This window comes from Schistocerca nitens, chromosome 5 (assembly GCF_023898315.1).
Source record: "Schistocerca nitens isolate TAMUIC-IGC-003100 chromosome 5, iqSchNite1.1, whole genome shotgun sequence".
Classification (NCBI taxonomy): domain Eukaryota; kingdom Metazoa; phylum Arthropoda; class Insecta; order Orthoptera; family Acrididae; genus Schistocerca; species Schistocerca nitens.
In genome coordinates, this window is record NC_064618.1 from 881,019,345 (window position 1) to 881,042,322 (window position 22,978).

General features: G+C 45.1%; 1 protein-coding gene across 1 annotated transcript in view; it reads left to right on the forward strand.

Annotated features, from left to right (window-relative positions):
• Positions 1 to 22,978, forward strand: part of LOC126260790 (epithelial discoidin domain-containing receptor 1-like) — a 327,821-nt gene that overhangs the window by 278,035 nt on the left and 26,808 nt on the right. Inside the window, exons 12-13 of the mRNA XM_049958126.1 lie at positions 5,980 to 6,092; positions 9,803 to 9,970. Coding sequence (XP_049814083.1) covers positions 5,980 to 6,092; positions 9,803 to 9,970 — 281 coding nt within the window. The remainder of the gene's footprint in view (positions 1 to 5,979; positions 6,093 to 9,802; positions 9,971 to 22,978) is intronic.

The following is a 22,978-nucleotide window of genomic DNA, read 5'->3' on the forward strand; positions in this document are numbered from 1 at the left end:
CTTAAGTTAGTTAGGTTTAAGTAGTTCTAAGTTCTAGGGGACTGATGACCTCAGATGTTAAGTCCCATAGTGCTCAGAGCAATTTGAACCTTTTTTAACATTCGTCAGTGGGGTTTGTTGAGCACCTCGATAACGTTCTCGCGCCGCGTAAACAATCCCGTGACGAAACGCGACGCTCTTCGTAGGATCGTAGGATCTTCTCTACCTCTTCTATCAGCCATTCCTGCTAAGGATCCTATATTGATGAACAATATTCAGGAATCGGTCGAACGAGAGCCTTATAAGCCACTTCATTCGTGGATGACTTATATTTCCGTGAGATTGCTCCTATTGATATCGACCTGGTATCTACTTTTCCTACTGTTTGTATTATATGGTCATCTAATTTACAGTTGCTCCTCGATATTTTACAATAGGTACTGCTTCCATTAGTTTGTCACTGCAGTGTGGTTGTACAGTAATGGCTTTCTTTTCCAGCTTCTTACGTTTATTTACATTAGGGTCAAATGTCAGAGCCTGCTGTATTCAACAATTATCTGTAAGTCCTTCTCGAGGTCGTTACTGTCTTTTGGAGTTGCAAATCTCTTACAGACAACCACATCAGCTGAGAATATAGAGAGCGCCCAGCTCTTTCTACTATATCATTTGCATATATTATGAAAAATAACTGGCCCACCAGGCGTCCTTGGGATAATCCGATTTTGTTCCGTTAAGAGCGACGTTTTGAGTTTCCCTCTGCAAGGAAGTCTTAAATCCAGTCGCAAATCTGGTCAGATACTCTATAAACTGGTACATTTTTCATGAACTAGCAGTGTGGGACAGAATCAAACGCCTTACTGAAGTCAAGGAACACGGCATCAACCTGAACACCGTTGCTACAGCTCTATGGATCTCATTCAGGAACAACGTGAGATCAGTTTCGCAAGATCTTTCTTTGTGGAATCCGTCTTGATTTTTATAGACGAGATTTTCTTACTCCAAAAACTTCATAATTCTTGAGCATAAAACATGTTCGGTAATTCTACAACAAAATGACGTCAACGATATAGGTCTATAACTGTGTGCATCTGCTCTACGGCCCTCTCTTGAAAACGGGAGTTCTTGCCCGTTTTTGCAGTCTCTAGGTATCTGTTATTTCTCCTGCTAGAGTTGATATATCATGGTACTAGTAACTGTCACTAGATAACTGAAGCAGTCTTGCTGTTCTCTTAATCTTATTTCAGATTTGCGTGCGATGTAGCGTTGGGAAATGAAGAGGCATTGAGAAGGTAGATGCACCGACCAAAGCCCAGTAAGAGAGTCGCACCCCAGGGAGAGGTTCTCGGAAAGGCCGCCAGGGGTGGTCCGAGGGATCAGTGGCAGTCACTGTGCAGAAGCGCCGCGGGAAGATGGGCCATTGTGCAGAAACGGATGGCGAAAATGTTGTACAGGCCAGGAAATTGAGTGATAACTCGCCTTTTATAGCTGGAACGCTCCTTTGTACCGGAGATGGCAATAGCTGGCCGTTTCCGCAGAAAACTAAACGAATCAGTGATAGGGAACACTTGGTTCTGGGCCTTTGAAATTGTGGGTGATCACCAAACGCTCTCACTTTGCAGAAAACAATGTTTATTTGATCTGAAACCCGCCGCTAATGGCTAACATAAACAAACTCAAGTTAGAAAATGACACCTCATTGGCCGAAGAGAGAGACACAGAGAGTGTAACGTAAGTCTTTTTGGTATAGTACGGTTGGACACAAGCCACTGGATAACCAGTCAGGGAAAGGAAACGAATTTTTGGTACGAGCAGCTTGATTGATCGGCACTCGGAAGCCTTCAAAGTCGATCCAGTCAAATACAGAGAGATGGAAAATGCGGAAATGTGAGGTTTCCCCTTACTTCACATGTAGGTCAAGAGCTGGAGCCTGGAGCCTGGAGGCTGGCGCCGAGCCTCCTGACCCGACGCACTGCTGACTCACAAACATTTCGGGCCAGTCTGGACTCGCCGCTGGCGAGGGTCGTTCGTTCCGCCAATGATCGATTCTGCAGCCACTTGGACCATCACCTGCAATACTGCAGTGACCTCGTGCGGACGAGGTACAGGGGAATTCGAATAAGTTTTTCGTAATCCAATTACTTCAAGTTTCCTTCTAAAGACTTTCTTTTTGTCAGTAAAGAAGAGTTTGCTTTCAACTCCTCCCACAGGTGTGACGCTTATCCTTTCTGTAATATGAGTTACTTCCATTAAAACTTACGACAATCAGCTGGCATTCTGGAATGGTAAGCAAATTTCTTGCGAGATTATTAGTTTTTCCCCGTGACTCCTATGTGAGATATGCCAACTTTATTAAAGTTGCCACAACTTACCATTCAGTTGTTTATTTGTCAATGATTGTATTATGTTAATGTTTCGACAGGTCAGCACTATTTAATATTAATTTTATTGTAATAAATCAAAGTCATTATAACTCATGTCTCGTTTAATATTCGTAAGTTTTGGAGGGAACATCTGCATATTTTTTTATCCACGCCTACCAGAATTCAGTGTATTAACCTGGAACGTCAGTCCCCCTTTGAGTGGAGAAAAGAAAAAAATATACAACGACTGGCTACACACCTGCTGCCAAAAAGCTCCGGAGTCCTACCAAGGACTTTTCGAATTCGTGCCACTCGTAGTCGCTGCTTAATTACGTTCCAAATGTGGGGCCAGTGGTCATAATGTTTTGGCTGATCAGTGTACAGTTACTGTAAGATACGTTCTCTTCCTCTGCAGTCTCCTTTCCTGAACTGTCTTTCTTGCCTTGGAGATTTTGTGGAACGTATTTGGACTTAACTGAGTGGTTCTCAGTTTCAGTACAGGCGCTAAAGGCCTCACGGACAGCCGATTGCAGCTGCCGCAGTTGTCACGTTTGTTTGCAACACGTGGCTGACTGTGGTGGGTACTTGTGTCGCGTCAGTCTGTCTTTGTGTTGTTCTGGATGACCACGGAAATTAGTGGAAGAGGTCGAACTGGCGATCGCACAAGTGTCTCTTGAGTGTGACAAGGAGAAGCGTGACAAGGACCGACTGCAGAGGAAAATGTCATATGCGCTGTTTCTATGACAGACTGTGAAACTGAAAATTCCTGACAGATAAAAACTGGGTTCCGAACCGACACTCGAACGCGGGACCTTTGCCTTTCGCGAGCAAGAGCTCTACCAACTGAGCTACCCAGGCACGATTCACGACCCGTCCTCACAACTTTACTTCCACCAGTACCTCGTCTCCTACATTCCAAACTTCACAGTAGTGGCGGAAGTAAAGCTGTGAGAGCGGGTCGCGAGTCGTGCTTGGGCTCTTGCTCGCGAAAGACAGAGGTTCCGAGTTCTCGTCTCGGTCCGGCACACAGCTTTAATCTGCCAGAGAGATTCATATCAGCGCACACCCAGCTGTGGAGCGCAAATTTCATTCTAGGTTGTCAAATCGCTTCTGATCAAGCCCTTAACATTAACGCGCACCAGGGCTACCTGAATGAAACTAACTTCGCCGGCAATTCAGTAGTGAATGATCTGATGCCTGGGCAGATGGACTGGCGTATCAGATGACAGTGACTTTAAGTACCAACTAAGTTCTTGCGCGGTCGAATGTGGCTATTTCCATAAATAATAATTGTGCTCGTATGAATGCGGGTGAACCGAAATCGCTTCAAGCACGTCTGTGTGGTTCCCATCGACACGGAGGTAAGCCGGTTTGAATCCTGGTGGTGGATGAAATTGCCACTGCAAGTATTTGACCGGCGAGGAGAGGAGATGTGTCGGTGTTAAGTTTCTGACCACCAGTCTTTGTGGCAGTGTCCTGGATTAAATGCCAAACGTCTCCGCAGTGTCTGATGAAGTGAGGCATCTGGCACTATGGGTGGTGATCTGCCCATCAGATGGGGACGGTGGGTCAGTGGATTCCTCGGTGCTGTTCGAGATGCTGGCACTGGGCTTCAACCTCTCCCTCCCTCTCACTCATAACAACACAAATCCTATACTACACCCTCCGAGCACCCATCACTGTCGTCCACATCACACAGATACACACCTGGCACTTCCCAACAGATCTGAGAAAGGCGACGGCAGACCAGCTCCACTGACAAGGGGAAGGCCTCAGACACGGCCAACCGATTCGGCTCAAATTTGGCAGGTCGCTTGGGTACAACCTAAAACAAAGGACTCCAAGATATTTTCGGTCAACACCCCCGCAATTTTGAGAAAATCACCCCTAAAAGTTGTGACTAGCAATCGACTCAAAATCGGAGAGATCCATAGATAATTGCAAATAGAGCATTTTTCATCATCAGGTATGGGGTCCGCAAATGGAAACTTTTCCAGAAATCGAGGAAAGAAACTTTTACAACTGCCGCTTCTGTACCCACATGGAAACGCTTTTTAGCGACAGCGCCGATAGCGCAGCGGCTAAGGTAACTCGCTGGCAATCGGTAAACCCGGGTTCGAATTTCCTACAAACCTTCATGGTATAGTACTTCAGTGTCAACAAAAGTCATTTCGTTCGTCAGCTCCAAAAATCGCTCGACGATAACCGCTCATATCAATCTGGAACGCCGAGAAACAGAACTGCCTGCTTCCAGTAGTGCATTGATAATGCATCTGTCTTGCAACACTTTTACAAAACAAAACACAGCGTCCGTAATACTGTGACAGGCTCCCAAATATATATATTACAGCGCTAGTCGAAGGGTGTACATCCTCCATTATTCAGATTATGCACCTGAAAGATATGACACAACAAACAATAACTAGTTAATACGGCATAAACAAATGGCTCTGAGCGCTATGGGACTTAACTTCTAAGGTCATCAGTCCTCTAGAACTTAGAACTGCTTAAACCAAACTAACCTTAGGACATCACACACATCCATGCCCGAGGCAGGATTCGAACCTGCGACCGTAGCGGTCGCGCGGTTTCAGACTGTAGCGCCTAGAACCGCTCGGCCACCCCGGCCGGCTCCGATATAAACAGACGAGCTAATTACTACAAACTACATACAGTACTCGTCATATGTTACTTCGGCGCATTAACGGAGAAAAAATCACTATTTTCATCCGCGAGGTTCGCGGCAGCCTAATGACGGAAAACAACTCTTTCCGATTGACTTCTATGAGGCTCGTGCTGCTCACTTTCACTCTTCCAGGTTCACAACTATGATATGACGAAGTGGCAACGGGGACAACATAACTCTCCCCGCGTACATCCAGTGCAGTGCGTCGCTGTAAACAAGCGTCGCGCGGTTCGCTATCTGTAATCTCTCGTGAGGAATTCGCAGCACTCTTACTCGGAGTTGTTTTCATGTGACAAGGATTAAAACTTTAATACTTTACTAACTCACGGCGTTTGGGAAATTAGATTGCCTATCTTATTATTATCATTCCTTATTGTTTTACTTACGTTATTAACCCTCCTATCCCTATCAATTGAGATATGGAAAAATACAAACGAAAAGAAGAACATCCGCTAGGTTTCTTCGAGATTCGGACCCGGGTTCTCCGATTCCCAGCCAGCTACCTTGGCCGTTGCGCTATCGGTACTGTCGGCGGAAAGCTTTTACCATGTGGGTACAGAAGCGGCAGTTGTAAAAGTTTCTTTTATCGATTTCTGGAAAAGTATGCGTTTTCAGACCCCATACCTGATGATGAAAAATGCTCTGTTTACAATTATCTATCGACCCCGCCAATTTTGAGTCGATTGCTCAACATAACCTTTAGGGCTGATTTTCTCAAAATTGCGGGGGTTTTGACCCAAAATAACTTAGATTCCTTCGTTTTAGGTTGTACTCAAGCGACCTGCCAAATTTGAGCCGAATCGGTAGGCCGTGTCTGAGGCCTTCCCTTTGTGAAACCTCGCCACGAGCGGCAGTACGGGTCTCCTGCGTCTGCTGCCCCGCAGTCATGCCTTGAGTGTGGCGCCACTCTAACTCTGGTCGCAGGTGGCTGACCCGGTGTGACGTATGTTCCAGGTGCTGCTCTGCGAGGCGGACGGAGCGCCGGAGCTCAACGGGCTGACCAGCTCCCACAAGAAGAGGCTGGTGCTCGTTAAGTCCCTGTGGCGGGGCTGCAGCCAGCAAACCAGGTCAGTCTACATCTGCATCCACTTGTACGTAGATTCTACGCACAGGGTCCCCTGAACCACTACTAGTTATTTCCTTTCCTGTTCCACTCGCAAACAGAGAGAAAGGATAAGTACGCCTCTGTATGAGCCCTAATTTCTCATATCTTATCGTCATGATCATTACGCGCAATATATGGGGCGGGAGTGGAATCGTTTGGCAGTCAGCTTCAAGTGCCAGTTATTTAAAGGTTAACAATAGTGTTTCTCCAAAAGAAACTGGTCTGCCCTCCTGCGATTCTCATTTGAGTTCCCGAAGCATCACTGTAACACTTACGTGTTGTTCGAACTTACCAGTAACAAATCTAGCAGCCTGCCTCTTAATTGCTTCGATGCCTCCGACCTGGTACGGATTCCAAACACTCTAGCATCCTGTATTCTAGACGAACCACACTTCCCAAAAATACTTTCAATAAACCAGAGTCGATCATTCCCTATCATACTTCTCAAATGCTCGTTCCACTTCATATCTCTTTGCTACGTTATGCCCAGATAATTAAACAGTGTCGCCACTACTGATGCTGTATCCGAACATCACAGATTTGTTTTTCGTACTCATCTGCATTAACTTACATTTTTCCACATTTAGTACTTGATGCCATTCATCACACCAACTGAAAATTTTGTCTAAGCCGTCTTGTATCTTTCTACAGTCAATCAACTTCGACACTTCACCGTACTCCACAGTATCATCAGAAAAACAGCCGCAGATTGCTGCCCACCCTGTCCGCCAAATCGTCTGTGTGTTCAGAGGACAACAGCGGACTTTGCTCCTAATTCCTCTACGTCCATCTTAAGGGAACTAAGTGATGTCAATCCACTGTCTAAGTGAGATGCCAACAACTGCTTATCTGCTCTATCTAGCTGAAACTCTCACCTAACCTTCATCACTGATTTATCAACTTTCGTAATTGTGGTTGCTGTAATGATATCATCATCGCTAGTCCTCATTTCTATACTGACATTGTGGACAAGTTCTGACCTTCTGACTTTACAATATGTAAAATATTTCCGTTACGTGTCGACTACCGAGCTGGCCGCTCAAGAAAGTTTTGAGAAAACCTGTTCAAATGTATTTCTCGATTGTCTGTCTATACTCCCCACAGTCAATCCAGAGACATCCCAGTCTATACTCGGTAGGACGAAGTCATCTCCAGCTAGTATTGCATGATCTGGCTATTTACGCGCTGTTGACAGTAGACTTAATTTGAATGACTCTAGAATTGTCCTCAGAATCGGGTGGCCGGTAAAAACAATTAACTTGGTTTCACCGACACCTGCTACACGTGGCCAGATAACTTCACTGCCACAGTCAACTTTGACCTCAATAGAGACAATGTTTTTGTCAATTGCAATTAACACTACCCCTCCTACAGCCTCTAATCTGTCTTTCCGATGTCCGTTCCACGACTTGCTTAATATTTCAGAGCTTTCCACTTGGGTTTCAGCCGGCTCTCGGCCCCAAGAATAATGTGAGCGCGAGAACTTAACTAGAGGGCAGTAAATTCGAGAACTTTATTACGAATACTTCGACAGTTTACTGATAAAATTATGGCAGTCGAAGTGTCTTTACTCTGAACGCCATTTAACTTCCGTTGCTGCATATCGACTGGCGAGCGTTCATCGCAGCACACCCCTTAAGAACGCTGTAGCCCGAGTAGCTGCTTCCATTGCGTAGTACACCCCTGACCTATCAGGAGGAGTCTACAAATGCCCATACGACAACGCAGGTCTATAAATCTACAGCCCAGACCGTCACAGAGTCGACGAAGCATTTCGTTGAGACCCTCCACTCTGTTCCAAACCAACGGACCCCGATCGGCTCTGAGAACGATGCTGCAAATTGCGAGCTCTGCTTGCTCCCCGCGCGCGTGGCCAGCAGTCTTCATCACCTCCGGCAGCCGCCTGTTCAAACTGAGGATGACTGCACTCTGCTCGATAGTTAAACAACGTTTGACATTTTTTTTGGTACTTGCCCTTCGCAGAAATGAATACTCATGTCATTCTTGATAAATGACATTTCATTCCTGATAAATGAGCTGCATCCTCCCACGACATTTTGCATAGCATGTAGGAGAAAGCGTAGGCTAAAATTGAAAAGACAAATCATGTAGCTGAGACATAGTTTTCATTTATTGTATGGCATTTTGTTCTGTTCCTCCTGTGCTGAGTATCCCCTTGAGACGTAATTATCATTAGTTCTTTTATAAGTGTTTGTACCATAGATAATTGTAGCTGTCGTCTAATCAAACGTCAGTTCAGTGTATTTTGATAATGATTTTACTGAGTAGGGGAAATGCAATGATCTGCAAGTCACAAAAAAGACAGTACTACTTTTGCCTTTAGTTGACGGATACTAAAAAATTATACTTTCATCTCGTATTGTTGTCTATTTTTAACTGCACCTATATTATTTAATATAATCACAAATTTTTATTCCAGTCAATTTGCTCATTATTTCTTATGTTCTCCTTCTCGAGACACGAAATAAAAATTTATCTACCAACACTTACTTCGACAACTGTACATTTCATAAGATTAAATCCTATTATATCAAATTACATTCGTCAATACCATTCGGAGATGTTGTTAAATGGTCTTCTCTATCAGTCTTGAGTCCTCGACAACACGCTGCAACTACGTTGAAGAACATGCACGTTGTTATCTGTAAATTTTATGCACAGATCGGCACATGTAACTTGCAGTGCACCCATCTGCACCTTCCACGTTGCGACTTAAACGCCTCTTTTAGTCGTCGGTGGTCTCGGCGCCTTGGATCGTTAGAAAAGAGGCAATTTGCGACCCGTTAGCCCATAGGAACACAGCTCTAACCAGTTACTGCGTTTTTGACTTCCAGAAGGCGTGAAGCACCGTGTGCCAGTGTAGAGAATGACGTGTTGCAAGGTACCCAACTCCAAATGGCGACTACGTGAGTTCTACTCCCAGTTTCGCAGGACAACTAACATGGAGTTGCATTTATTTACCGCAGCAATTCCCGATTTTCAACTGACGGTCGGCCGGCCGGTGTGGCCGAGCGGTTCTAGGCGCTACAGTCTCGAACCGCGCGACCGCTACGGTCGCAGGTTCGAATCCTGCCTCGGGCATGGATGTGTGTGATGTCCTTTTAGTTAGGTTTAAGTAGTTCTAAGTTCTAGGAGACTGATGACCTCAGAAGTCGCATAGTGCTCAGAGCCATTCGAACCATTCACCTGACGGTCATTACACTAGCAGCTGGTTTTTATTTACGAGCACCGGTTTTCCATTGCAGTGAGTGGTACACACAGTGGAGAGTCGGCACTGATAATCAAGAAATTTTGGTGTAGTCATTGGTACGCCCAAACACGGTTGCTACTTTCTCTCGGTTTGCACGTTAACCCGTGTTGCCGACTAACAGGAGCGCATATTTGACAGAGTGGTATATGATACGTGACCATATGGGACCAGCTGTACACCACCTGAAAGGCACCAGGTCGGCCAGGGTGCTGTTTTGCAGAGGAGACTAATATTTCTGATAGTGAGTACACGTTTGGTCACGGACTTGTTTCCTCGCTCTGTTTACAAAGTCGTACAGTACAAACTAGATGTGAGTGACGTCTTCTTACGCAGTTCCTTTTGACTCGTGTACTTTCAGTGTAGCAGCTGGTTGCCCTACGGTGTGGTGTGCTGTGTTCCAGGGAGGAGTTCCTGCGCGAGTGCGGCTGGCTGTCGAGCCTGCAGGACGGCAACGTGTGCCGCACGCTGGCCGTCTGCTCGGCCGAGGAGCCGCTGTGCGCGCTGCAGGAGCACGGGGACCTGGGCGCGCTGCCCTCCGTGCTGCGCGAGCACACCCCGGACTCCATCAGGTAGGGTGGCTAGCTCAGCTGAGGTCGCTCTGAGAGCTGCAGCAGCGTGCTGACGTGGGAGCCCCGAGTACATCCCAGACTCCAGCACGTTGTTTAGCCCCCTGGCCAGCAGCAACCACAGTCTCACCACACAGCCCCCATACCTCTCCTATCTATTTCTGGCTCTCTGTGCTTCCATTCATCAGGAAACTGACACATCTGCAAGGTGCTCTCAGTCTGCACTTATCTGCTTGGGACCCATCTTCTTTTATTTTCCTTATTTATTTATTGTTCCGTGGGACCAAATTAAGGAGAAGTCTCCATGGCCATGGAACGAGTCAATACATGAAATTATAACACGATAGTAGAAACAGATAAAATGAAATATAAGAAACGTATTCAGGCGACAATTCGTAAGTTTAAATAAAGAAAACCGACAATGTAACACTGGAATTTGCTGAATTTTTCAGCTCTTCCAGGAGCTCCTCGACAGAATAGGAGGAGTGAGCCATGAGGAAACTCTTCAGTTTAGACTTAAAAGTGTTTGGGCTACTGCTAAGATTTTTGAGTTCTTGTGGTAGCTTATTGAAAATGGATACAGCAGAATACTGCACTTCTTTGTGCACAAGAGTCAAGGAAGTGCATTACGCATGCAGATTTGATTTCTGCCTAGTATTAACTGAGTGAAAGCTGCTAACTCTTGGGAATAAGCTAATGTTGCTAACAACAAACGACATTAAAGAAAATATATACTGAGAGGGCAATGTCAGAATTCCCAGACTATTGAATAGGGGTCGACAAGAGGTTCTCGAACTTACACCACACATAGCTCGAACAGCCCGTTTTTGAGCCAAAAATACCCTTTTTGAATCAGAAGAATTACCCCAAAAAATAATAGCATATGACATAAGTGTATGAAAATATGCGAAGTAGACTACTTTTCGTGTTGAACTGTCACTTATTTCAGATACTGTTCTAATGGTAAATAAAGCAGCATTTAGTTTCTGAACAAGATCCTGAACATGGGCTTTCCACAACACCTTACTGCCGCGCGGGATTAGCCGAGCGGTCTGGGGCGCTGCAGCCATGGACTGTGCGGCTGGTCCCGGCGGAGGTTCGAGTCCTCCCTCGGGCATGGGTGGGTGTGTTTGTCCTTAGGATAATTTAGGTTAAGTAGTGTGTAAGCTTAGGGACTGATGACCTCAGCAGTTAAGTCCCATAAGATTTCACACACATTTGAACATTAGTCCTATAAGATTTCACACACACACACACACACACACACACACACACACACACAACAGCTTACTATCTATCCGGACGCCTAGCAACTTGAACTGTTCCGTCTCACTTATAACATGCCCATTCTGTCTGATCAAGATATCGGTTCTTGTTGAATTGTGAGTTAGAAACTGTAAAAACTGAGTCTTACTGTGATTTAGCATCAAATTACTTTCCACAAGCCACGAACTTATTTCATGAACTACATTATTTGATACTGTTTCAATATTACACACAAGATCCTTCACTACCAAGCTGGTAGTGTACATTATCAGCAAGAAAAGTACTGCTGATGAAGTCTCTAGACTGTTCAGGCTCAACTTCCAAATTTCCGAGGTGCCTGAAACGACGCAGGTGGTCGTGATTTCACCATAGGTTACAAACATTAACAGCTCCGTTGCTGGAACAATCCAGCAGACTGGGTAGCGGCTTCACGGATCTCTTTGTCATTGGCAACACAAGTGCAGAAAGACGCTCTTCTTCATCTCATCGCAGTCCATCCTTTCAGTCGCCAACTTTTCCCCTTCCCTGAGGCCAACAGCTGTCAAAGAAATGTATTAATACACTAATACGGAATATAACTTAAAAACACCTACCACACTCAAGTTTTTAATTTATAATAAGTATATTTCTCGTCAGCTACGTTTGCTCAACGTGTTCCTTTTCGATAAATTAGCTGAAAAGTACCCTAGTGAGGCAACCTTGTGTTGCTGCGATCCTGATTTAACGACTATGAAATACAGTACACAAACCTGCGCACAGTTTGGTAAAGTAAATGGAATTTTTCGGCGAGAAAACGTCTCATATCAGCATGTTTCCAGGATATAAAGATGTCCTTCCATACAAAAATGACTGGTTCATGAAGTATCAACGTACAGGAATCTGTGTAATACACTAATGGCCATTAAAATTGCTACAACAAGAAGAAATGCAGAGGATAAACGGGTATTCATTGAACAAATATATTATACTAGAACTGACATGTGATTACATTTTCACGCAATTTGGATGCATAGATCCTGAGAAATCAGTACCCAGAACAACCACCTCTGGCCGTAATAACGGCCTTCATACGCCTGGGCATTCAGTCAAACAGAGCTTGGATGGCGTGTACAGGTACAGCTGCCCATGCGCCTTCAGCACGATACCACAGTTCATCAAGAATAGTGACTGGCGTATTGTGACGAGCCAGTTACTCGGCCACCATTGACCAGACGTTTTCAATTGGTGAGAGATCTGGAGAATGTGCTGGCCAGGGCAGCAGTCGAACGTTTTCTGTATCCAGAAAGGCCCGTACAGGACCTGCAACATGCGGTCGTGCATTATCCTGCTGAAATGTAGAATCTCGCAGGGATCGAATGAAGGGCAGAGTCACGGGTCGTAACACATCTGAAATGTAACGTCCACTGTTCAAAGTGCCGTCAATGCGAACAAGAACTGACCGAGACGTGTAACGAATAGCACCCCATACCATCACGCCGGGTGATGGCGAATATATGCTTCCAATGTGCGTTCATCGCGATGTCGCCAAACACGGATGCGACTATCATGATGCTGTAAACAGAATTTCGATTCAGCCGAAAAAATGACGTGTTGCCATTCGTGCAGCCAGGTTCGTCGTTGAGTACACCATCGCAGTGATGCAGCGTCAAGAGTAACCGCAGCCATGGTCTCCGAGATGATATTCCATGCTCCTGCAAACGTCGTCGAACTGTTCGTGCAGATGGTTGTTGTCTTGCAAACGTCTCCATCTGTTGACTCAAGGATGGAGACGTGGCTGCACGATCCGTTACAGCCATACGGATAAGATGCCTGTCATCTCGACTGATAGTAATGCGAGGCCGTCGGGATCCAGCACGGCGTTCCGTATTACCCTCCTGAACCCACCGATTCCATATTCTGCTAACAGTCATTGGAGCTCGTCCAACGCGAGCAGCAATGTCGCGATAGGATAAACCGCATCGCGATAGGCTACAATCCGACCTTTATCAAAGTCAGAAACGTGATGGTACGCATTTCTCCTCCTTACACGAGGCATCACAACAACGTTTCACCAGGCAACGCCGGTCAACTGCTGTTTGTGTATGAGAAATCGGTTGGGAACTTTCCTCATGTCAGCAAGTTGTAGGTGTCGCCACCGACGCCAACGTTGTGTGGATGCTCTGAAAAGCTAATCATTTGCATATCACAGCATCTTCTCCCTGTCGGTTAAATTTCGCGTCTGTAGCACGTCATCTTCGTGGTGTAGCAATTTTAATGGCCAGTAGTATATGTAATTGAAGGTATTGCAAATAATGTTTACTATCTTCTGAATACAAACGATAATAGAGAGTACAGGGTGACAACTACTGAACTATGAGAAATAAAATCGTCATAACTCATAACTTGTGAATTGTTTGCATTAGCGCTTTCACACTGCACGGTTGGTCGCGGAGCGTGAGTGGAATTAACATTGTTAGTATAGTTTGGCTTAGCTACGAATCCCACTTTCATTTGGATTGGTTCGTCAATAAGCAAAACTGGCGCATTTCGGGGACTGAGAGTCCGCATTTCGCGATCGAGAGGTCTCTTCACCCTCGACGGGTGACTGTGTGGTGTGCAATGTCCAATCACGGAAGAATGGGTAGTATATTCCTTGATGATATGGTTACTCCCGAACGGTACGTGAAGTTTTGGGAGATGATTTCATCCCCATTATCCAAAGTAACCCTGATTTCTACAAGATGTGGTTCATGCAAGACGCAGCTCGATCCCATGGAAGGAGGAGGGTGTTTCATGGCCTGGAGGACCAATTTTGGAACCGAATTCTTGCTCTGAGGTACCCAGACCTCCGGATCTGAACACATGCGTTTCCTTTTTGTGGGGTTTTATTAAAGACAGAGTGTACTGCAGTAACGCCAAAACCACTGCTGATCTGAAAACAACGATTCAGATCATCGACAGCGTCGATGTTCCGACACTTCAGCGGGTCATGCAGAATTTCGCTATTCGTCTGCGCCACATCGTCGCCAATGATGGCAGGCATATCGAACATGTCATAACGTAAATCCGAATATCTGTAGTGTCACTGACAAGTTTAATAAGGTGAGTACACGCCGCAGTTTTTCTTCTTTTTTTTCATATAGTCGGATAATTGTCGGCCTGTATAAGGAGATTCATACGCGTGCCATATTAGTTTAACTCTTTCATAAAAGAAGCGAAATTGGTTATGCAATGAACTTGCAAAGACAAAATGTACAAAGTATAAGTGTATTAAGTTACTTTTGTCCAGCACACAAGGTACTCCCATTAAAATAACTGTATGATTCATGAAACTGGTGTAAAACGTGTATTATGGGGGCCGGCCGCGGTGGTCTAGCGGTTCTGGCGCTGCAGTCCGGAACCGCGGGACTGCTACGGTCGCAGGTTCGAATCCTGCCTCGGGCATGGGTGTGTGTGATGTCCTTAGGTTAGTTAGGTTTAAGTAGTTCTAAGTTCTAGGGGACTTATGACCTAAGATGTTGAGTCCCATAGTGCTCAGAGCCATTTGAACCTTTTATTGTATTATGGGCTACGAAGTTCTGTGAATATCAGTACTTTGTTGTCGAGCAAAAGGCACTGAAAACAATGTCACGAGGTTCATTTTTACCATTAGTGAACTACTCACATTACTCAAACTGTATAAGAGAATGACATGCTCAGTGGCTTACATGATTAGACAGTTGTTTGTAAACATCGTCCTATCAGCGGGAGAAGATGACATCGAGATGCTGTAATTATATCCTGATTAGTGCCAGCTTAATTAAACACGTCCCAAGAAAAAACTCCCGTCGTACTAAGCATATTTAAAACACCTTGTTTCTTTAATAGAAAGGCTTACAGCATCTATTCAGATACTGCTTCGTAAATTACAAACTTCTCGTCGTCATTATTGAGTTAAGTGTGCGTGATGTGCAACCCATAACAGAAGCGTCTGTAAAACGGCACCACCTAAATTCATCGCAACTGTTCCAGTAAAAGTGTGTGCGTTTGCATGCATGTTCGACGCCATGTGTATGGTTTGAGTGGGCTTGTATAAAGAAAGGAACGAAGATAACATTCCGTTCACGAGATTATTATTGGTGGAATTTAAGCTCTCAATTGAGAAAGGTACCAAAAGAAATTGGCGTGCCTTTCAAAGGAACCAACCCTTCATTCGTTAACCATTTTAGGGAAAACTAAATATGGCCATCGTCATGGAGGTTTGAACCATCGTCCACCTGAATACGGTACTATTACTAGGTCAACTTTCGCAACACTGTGGAGAGGGAAGGAGATATGAGTGTGAATGAAAGATGCTATTGGGAATATGGCCTTGACATGGAAAGAAATTATTCTGACTCAAATAATACCTACCCTTCATATCAGTATCATGGCTTAGTTTTAACAGTTTAGTTCTCTTCCGAATGTCGAACGGAAGTGTTGTCTACTGGAGTTCAAACAGACGTGTTCTCTGCTAGTCCATTGTTCGGTATCTACTTTGCAAGTCCGTGCAGTTGTTGTGCGCCATTGAGAAGAGCTCTCCAAAGTGGTGACCAATGACCTTTTTTTTTTTTTAGGCAGACAACGATCTCCCCTCCATGTAAAAGGTTTGCATCATTAACCAACCGTTACACACCCAGACTTGCAGCTTTTAAACAGTTCTGGGGTAGTCTCGACGCTTTAGACATTACAATTACCTCCACGTATGCACTTAACGGAAATTGGTGTCCTGATTTCCCCTACTCTTTCGTATGTTTGTATTAGCGAATGATGCGCTCCTTTACAATTCCTAGAGCAAAGGTCACTCACCTAACATACGGCAGCGACAGAAACTTAGCCCATTGCTTTATAAAGAGAAAATAATTCCCGTTCACAAAGCAGCCCAGACATTTCCCACGGAATGCTAAGATGTTCATGTATCAGTGAGCACCTCTCGCTTAGTATTCCTCGAAGTCAACTTCAAGACTCAAACCAAACTGCCTTTGAAGTTTATTTTGTCCAGATGCCCTCGTTGTGAAAACTGAGACTCTCCGTAAATCCAGATGTTTGTCGCGCTACGTTAGGCACTTGTGGGACATTGTGTCGAAACGAGGCAGGAAATCCAAGCAGATGCTGGTCGTTTGTAAAGACAGAATCAATGCGATGGATATACCATCGACGACAGTGCAGCCAAAGAAGAGATACTAAACACAGCCTTCCGAAATTCCTTCACCAAAGAAGACGAAGTAAATATTACAGAATTCGAATCAAGAACAGCAGCTAACATGAGTAATTTAGAATCAGCTCTCCTCGGAATAGTAAAACAAATCACTTAATAAAAGCAACTCTTCCGGTCCAGACTGTATACCAATTAGGTCCCTTCCAGTGTATGCTGACGCAATAGCCCCATACTTGACCATCATATACAACCGCTCACTCGACGAAAGATCGATACCCAAAGAGCGGAAAGTTGCACAGGTCGCACCAATATTCGAGAAAGGTAGCAGGAGTAGTCCACCAAATTACAGTCTCATATCATTAACGTCGACGTGCATCAGGATTATGGAACATATATTCTGTTCTAACGCTATGAATTACCTCGAACAGAGTGATCTATTGATGTACAGTCAACACGGATGTAGAAAACATCTTTCTTGTAAAACAACTAGCTCTTTTCTCACACAAAGTGTTGAGACCTATTGATAAGAGATTTCCAATTTGAGTCCGTGTTTTTAGATTTCCAGAAGGCTTTTGACTCGCAAGACCTGTAGTGAAATTGCGTGCTTATGGAATATGTGACTGGATTCGTGATTTCCTGTCAGAGAGGTCGCAATTCGTAGTAACTGACGGAAAATCATCGAGTAAAGCAGGCGTTTCCCAAGCAAGTGTTATAGGCGCTTTGCTGTTCCTTATCTATATGAACGCTTTAGGAGACAGTCTGAGCAACGATCTTAGGTTGATTGCAGATGATGCTGTCGCTTATCGGCTAGTAAAGTCACCAGAAGATCAAAACAAATTACAAAACGATGTAGACAAGATATCTGTATGGTGGGAAAATTGACAATTGACCCTAAATAATGAAATGTATGAGGCTATCCACATGAGTGCTAAAAGGAATCCGTTAAACTTCGGTTACGCGATAGATCAGTCAAATCTAAAGCCCGTAAATTCAATTAAATACCTAGAAATTACAATAAGGAGTAACTTAAATTGGAAAGAACGCATAGAAAATGTTGGGAAGGCAAACTAAAGACAGCATGTTATTGGCAGATCACTTAGAAAATGTAACAGATCTACTAAGGAGACTGCCGCCACTACGCTTGTCCGTCCTTTCTTGGAGACCTGCTGCGCGGTGTGGGATCCTTACCAGATAGGATTAAATGAGTACATCGAGAAAGTTCAAAGAGGGCCACCACGTTTTGTATTATCGCGAAATAGGGGAGAGAGTGTCACTGAAATGATACACGTTTCGGGGTGGACATCATTAAGATAAAGTCGTTTTTGATTGCGGCGAAATCTTCTCAAGAAATATCAGTCACCAACTTTCTCCTCCGAAATCGAAAATATTTTGTTGATACCAACCTAAATATGGAGAAACGATGATCATAATAAAATAAGGGAAATCAGAGCTCGCACCCAAATATGTAGGTGTTCGACTTTTTCGCCCGCTGTTCGAGAGTGGAATAATAGAGAATTATTGTGAAGGTGGTTCGATGAATCCTCTGCCGGGCACTGAAGTGTGATCCATGTTGATGCAGATGTAGATGTAGCGCAGATCACACAGCATTATGGGAAAACTCCAGGAGCGGGACTGGCTGCGACAAAAGCCATGCCTCATGCTTTTCTCTGAAAAGGCGGCCGCAACCACTAGGAGGAGAGGATCTACCTGGACGTCAGCTCACTGGCCTGGCCCATTGCTTCCTGCTTGCCTCGTGGTGTACCCAGATGAACTAGAGAGAAAATCACATGCAGAATCGCCAAGAGGAAGGAGAACGAAACAGTATAGAACCAACAGGTCGCTCCTGGCAATCACTGACAGTTCTTAACTATTTTACTAAGCTACAGGAATAAAGTTCAGACAGCACTGCTTTTATATCGTATTATAAATAGCATGTAAGATGCGCCAGTCCCCCAATGGACTGCTGCCTCCTCTGAGAGACTGCCCTTCTCCTGCACACACGACGAATGAGAGACGTGTCTTGAGGGCACATGTTGACTGTAGGTGACAGTAGAGAATGTGTGTGTGTGAGTAAGGTGGTGTTGCGTTTGTGTAGCATGATAGCGAGAGAAAGGAGAGAGCGGATCCAAGTGTTGGTATACGACCGACTACCCTTCAGCAGCACCACAAGAATGCTGGACTTATCGTATAGATCACCATCAACAGTGCCAGATGCCCCCACTCAATGACACGCTGAGGAGAGGTTTGGAATTTAATCCAGGACGTTGTCGTAAAGTCTGGCGGCAATGAACGCTCGCCACCGCGCTGGCCAAACAGGCCGCTCGTTCCAGCGCTAGGATTCAAACCGTGTGTAAGCGACATCTATGGAGGCAGATAAAACGTGATGAAACATGGTGGTAACGTATATTACACTACTGGCCATTAAAATTGCTACACCAAGAACAAATACAGATGATAAACGGATATTCATTGGGCAAATATATTATACTAGAACTGACATTTGATTACATTTTTACGCAATTTGGGTGCGTAGATCCTGAAAAATCAGTACCCAGAACAACCACCTCTGGCCGTAATAACGGCCTTGATACGCCTGGGCATTGAGTCAGACAGAGCTTGGATGACGTCTACAGGTACAGCTGCCCAAGCAGCTTCAACACGATACCACAGTTCACCAAGACTGCTGACTGGGAGATAGTTACAAGCCAGTTGCTCGGCCACTATTGACCAGACGTTTTCAATTGGTGAGAGATCTGGAGAATGTGCTGGCCAGGGCAGCTGTCGAACATTTTCTGTATCCAGAAAGGCCCGTACAGGACCTGGAACATGCGGTCGTGCATTATCCTGCTAAAATGTAGGGTTTCGCAGCGATCGAATGAAGGGTAGAGCACCGGGTCGTAATACATCTGAAATGTAACGTCCACTGTTCAAAGTGCCGTCATTGCGAACAAGAGGTGACCGAAACGTGTAACCAATGGCACCCCATACCATCACGCCGGGTGATACGGCAGTATGGCGATGACGAATACACGTTTCCAATGAGCGTTCACTGGGATGTCGCCAAACACGGATGCGACCACCAGGATGCTGTAAACAGAACCTAGATTCATCCGAAAAAATGAAGTTTTGCCATTCGTGCACCCAGGTTCGTCGTTGAGTACAACATCGCAGGCGCTTCTGTCTGTGATGCAGCGTCAAGGGTAACCGCAGCCATGGTCTCCGAGCTGATAGTCCATGCTGCTGGAAACGTCGTCGAACTGTTCGTGCAGATGGTTGTTGCCTTGCGAATGTCCTCATCTGTTGACTCAGGGATCGAGACGTGGCTGCACGATCGCGATAGGCTACAATCCGTCCTTTATCAAAGTCGCAAACGTGATGGTACGCATTTCTCCTCCTTACACGATGCATCACAACAACGTTTCACCAGGCAACGCCGGTCAACTGCTATTTGTGTATGATAAATGGGTTGGAAACTTTCGTCGTGTCAGCACGTTGTAGGTGCCGCCACCGGGACCAACCTTATGTGAATGCTCTGAAAAGCTAATCATTTGCATATCACAGCATCTGTAGCACGTCATCTTCGTGGTGTAGCAGTTTTAATGGCCAGTAGTGTAATATTGTAACTGCGAATAAAAGATTACGCCAGCTTTTTGCAAATGTGCTGAAATGTAAAGACAAGACAGTGGGAATGGGCTGCAGAAGACACCGCAAGTGGGAGCCCATGTCAGAAGTATAGTTGTCCATTATTAAAAAGATCGTCTCACACCACTGTCATCTCCTTAATCGAAACAGTTATCACGCTGAATGCTTTATTCGTTACTTCATTGTTCTCTCCCTGTCTCGATTCCCATCTTCTGTCTCTGCTGCGTGCTTTTCACGGTCTGTGGAAATCGCGAATTATTTTAGCAGCCAGTGAAAGCCTTTGTCTATAAGGCTACCTTTCATCTCGTGCTGCCGGATTCTTTTGTATCTTCTCTCTAGTGCAGTATACAGTCTCCCGTACTAGTCTTCGTATTTCGGTAGTCCATTTTATCTGCAGTGGAAGACATATGTTTAGCTCTGAGACTTGGGCGAAAATCTTATTTAGAGAGCTGGGAGTTGCTCTCGCAACGGTAGGGGAGGCGTCAGTTAAGACAGGGGGGTGGGGAGTCATGTGACAGCCCGTAGATCTGCAGAGGTGACGGCAGGCCGCCGCCGTGTGTTCACGCGACAGGGAGGGGCGCTGCTCACCCCTTCCAGACGCCCCTGCTTTGAGTCCTGAGACGCACGGAGACGTCTTACAGCTGTAGCAGACGGGCCGCGGCGGACCAGAGACCGCCTAATGGAAACAAAGTGTCTGCAGCGGTAATTGTTAGCAGCGGCCGGGGCGCCTAAAGGAAGACTAATGGCACGAGCTGCGAGCCGGGGGTGGCGCCCCGGAATAAAATTACCCCCGGCGGGGCGGCCCATAACGCCACTGGGTCACCGCCACCCTCCACCCTCGCGCAGTTTTTTTCTTCCCGCCCCGGAAGGAGATGTATAGGGGGTTTAAATGAAATGCTATCGGAACGGAATAAGGCTCTTAAAAGCTGTTTAATACTGCCGCGTTTTATCACTCTCCGCGGGATTCTCATTTGGAGGTTCGCAAGTCGTCTTCCGGCAGATCGGAGACTTGTTACGGGTCCGTAATTGCCCCGTGACGTAGTAGAACGTCGCACTGGCTTGCGACTAGGGTTGATCAAAGACTGTGGAGGCGGTTCATCCGACGTACTGTAGCACGCGATACGCGGGAACTCGCTATGTCGTGGGCACCACATTGCACCGCACTACTATTTGAGTGTTTTCTGTTTGGGGATGGTGGGCGGGCAATTAGGCATTGGTAGTCTGACTGACAGTATTAATAGTTTTCAGGATTACGTACAGATGATTGGACACCACGTGTAAAGCAGTGGAAGTGATGGATCGTTGTTGTTTGTAACTTGTGATGAATACATTCGCGATAGGCCATTTTATTTAGGCACATTTTACGTATTACAAAGTGTCACAAGCATTTCATTCAGGTGTTGTGTCCCATTGCTATCTCCTGCGGATTGTTGCACATTTGCTCTAAGATACTGTCGACAGAGATTGTTTGCTTCGCAGACTTACAAAAGCTCGCGGAGAAATTTGTAATTAGGTTGGAAATCGTGTGTTGAGATACACCGTAAGTAAGCGACCAGAGTCGCTTAGAGAGACTGTAGCACAACAAGATTTCTCCTAAAATGTGATAAGTATTCTGATACAGGTGTGATATTTGTCCTTTTGGACATGTACGTCCGAAAGAACAGACACCATTGTGTAGTGTGTGTTTGTGTCTATATATTTACGTTAATTCCCCGTTATGGAGAGCGCTGAAACACAGTCAGTTCTCATGACATTTTTTCTGTCTCTTTCTTTCTTCTTCCTGCCTTCTGTCCACTTCTTTCCTGTTTTCTTCTCTTTGACTGTTTGCTGAAATTTCTGTTCAAATAGCTCTGAGCACTACGGGACTTATCATCTGAGGTCATCAGTCCCCTAGAACTTAGGACTACTTAAACCTAACTAACCTAAGGACATCACACACATCCATGCCCAAGGCAGGATGTGAACCTACGACCGTATCGGTCGCGCGGTTCCAGACTGAAGCGCCTAGAACCGCTCGGCCACAACGGCCGGCGAAATTTCTGTTTTTTGATATTTTTCTCTGTATATTTCCATGTCTGTCATATCTTCTTTGGAGATGTTCAGTTTCTTGAGGTCTTCCATGGTTTCCTTCACCCAATTGGTTTTCACTGTATTAATTGTCACTATGTTAAAAATCTATTTCCGTTCATTCTTTGTATGTTTCCATAGAACTTTACACTTCTTTTCCTGATGTTGTTTGTAAACGTCTGTGTATGTTGACACATTTCTTTTGTGGATCTCTTTTTTCAGATCCCCTCATAGATCTTTCTCAGTATTTTCCTCTCTTCAGACATGTGTTCTGTATAACCTCTCCAGGTATTTGAAACTTTCCACTTGCGTTATCTTTCTACACTTTGTTACCAGTGAGTGCCTGTCTGTGGATTTTGTGTCCACGTATTGCGTTTTTACATACGACTTTTGTACTCCTTTTCTGGCTGAGGTTTCGTGTAGTGGCTCGCGAGATTCGTTGGCTTCTTTTCTGTTATTTGTTATGATGGCTATATCATCGGTAAAGGCCAGACATTTTAAGTTGGCAGTTCTGTCGTTTGTCTCCCCATCTTTACCTCATTGACTCCTTAGTCCCATGTCCTGATTTTTTTCTCCATAACGGTGTTAAATAGCATGAGTGACAGTCCATCTTCCTGCCTCACACCTGATTTCGAATGGTTCCGAGATCTCTCCTATAAACTTCACTTTGAGTGTTGTATTTGTTAATATTTCCTGGATTATCATTCTGATTTTGTTGACCGTCTTCAGTTCTTCCAGTATGCTGAAGAGTGTTTCTCTATCTACGAGTCATGGGCCTTCTTTAAGTTGACGAACGTTGTTGTGGCATTCCTGGACTTTCTTGTTGTTAATCCTGTTCTCAGGCACCATATCCGTTCATTACATGATTTTCCCTTTCTAAA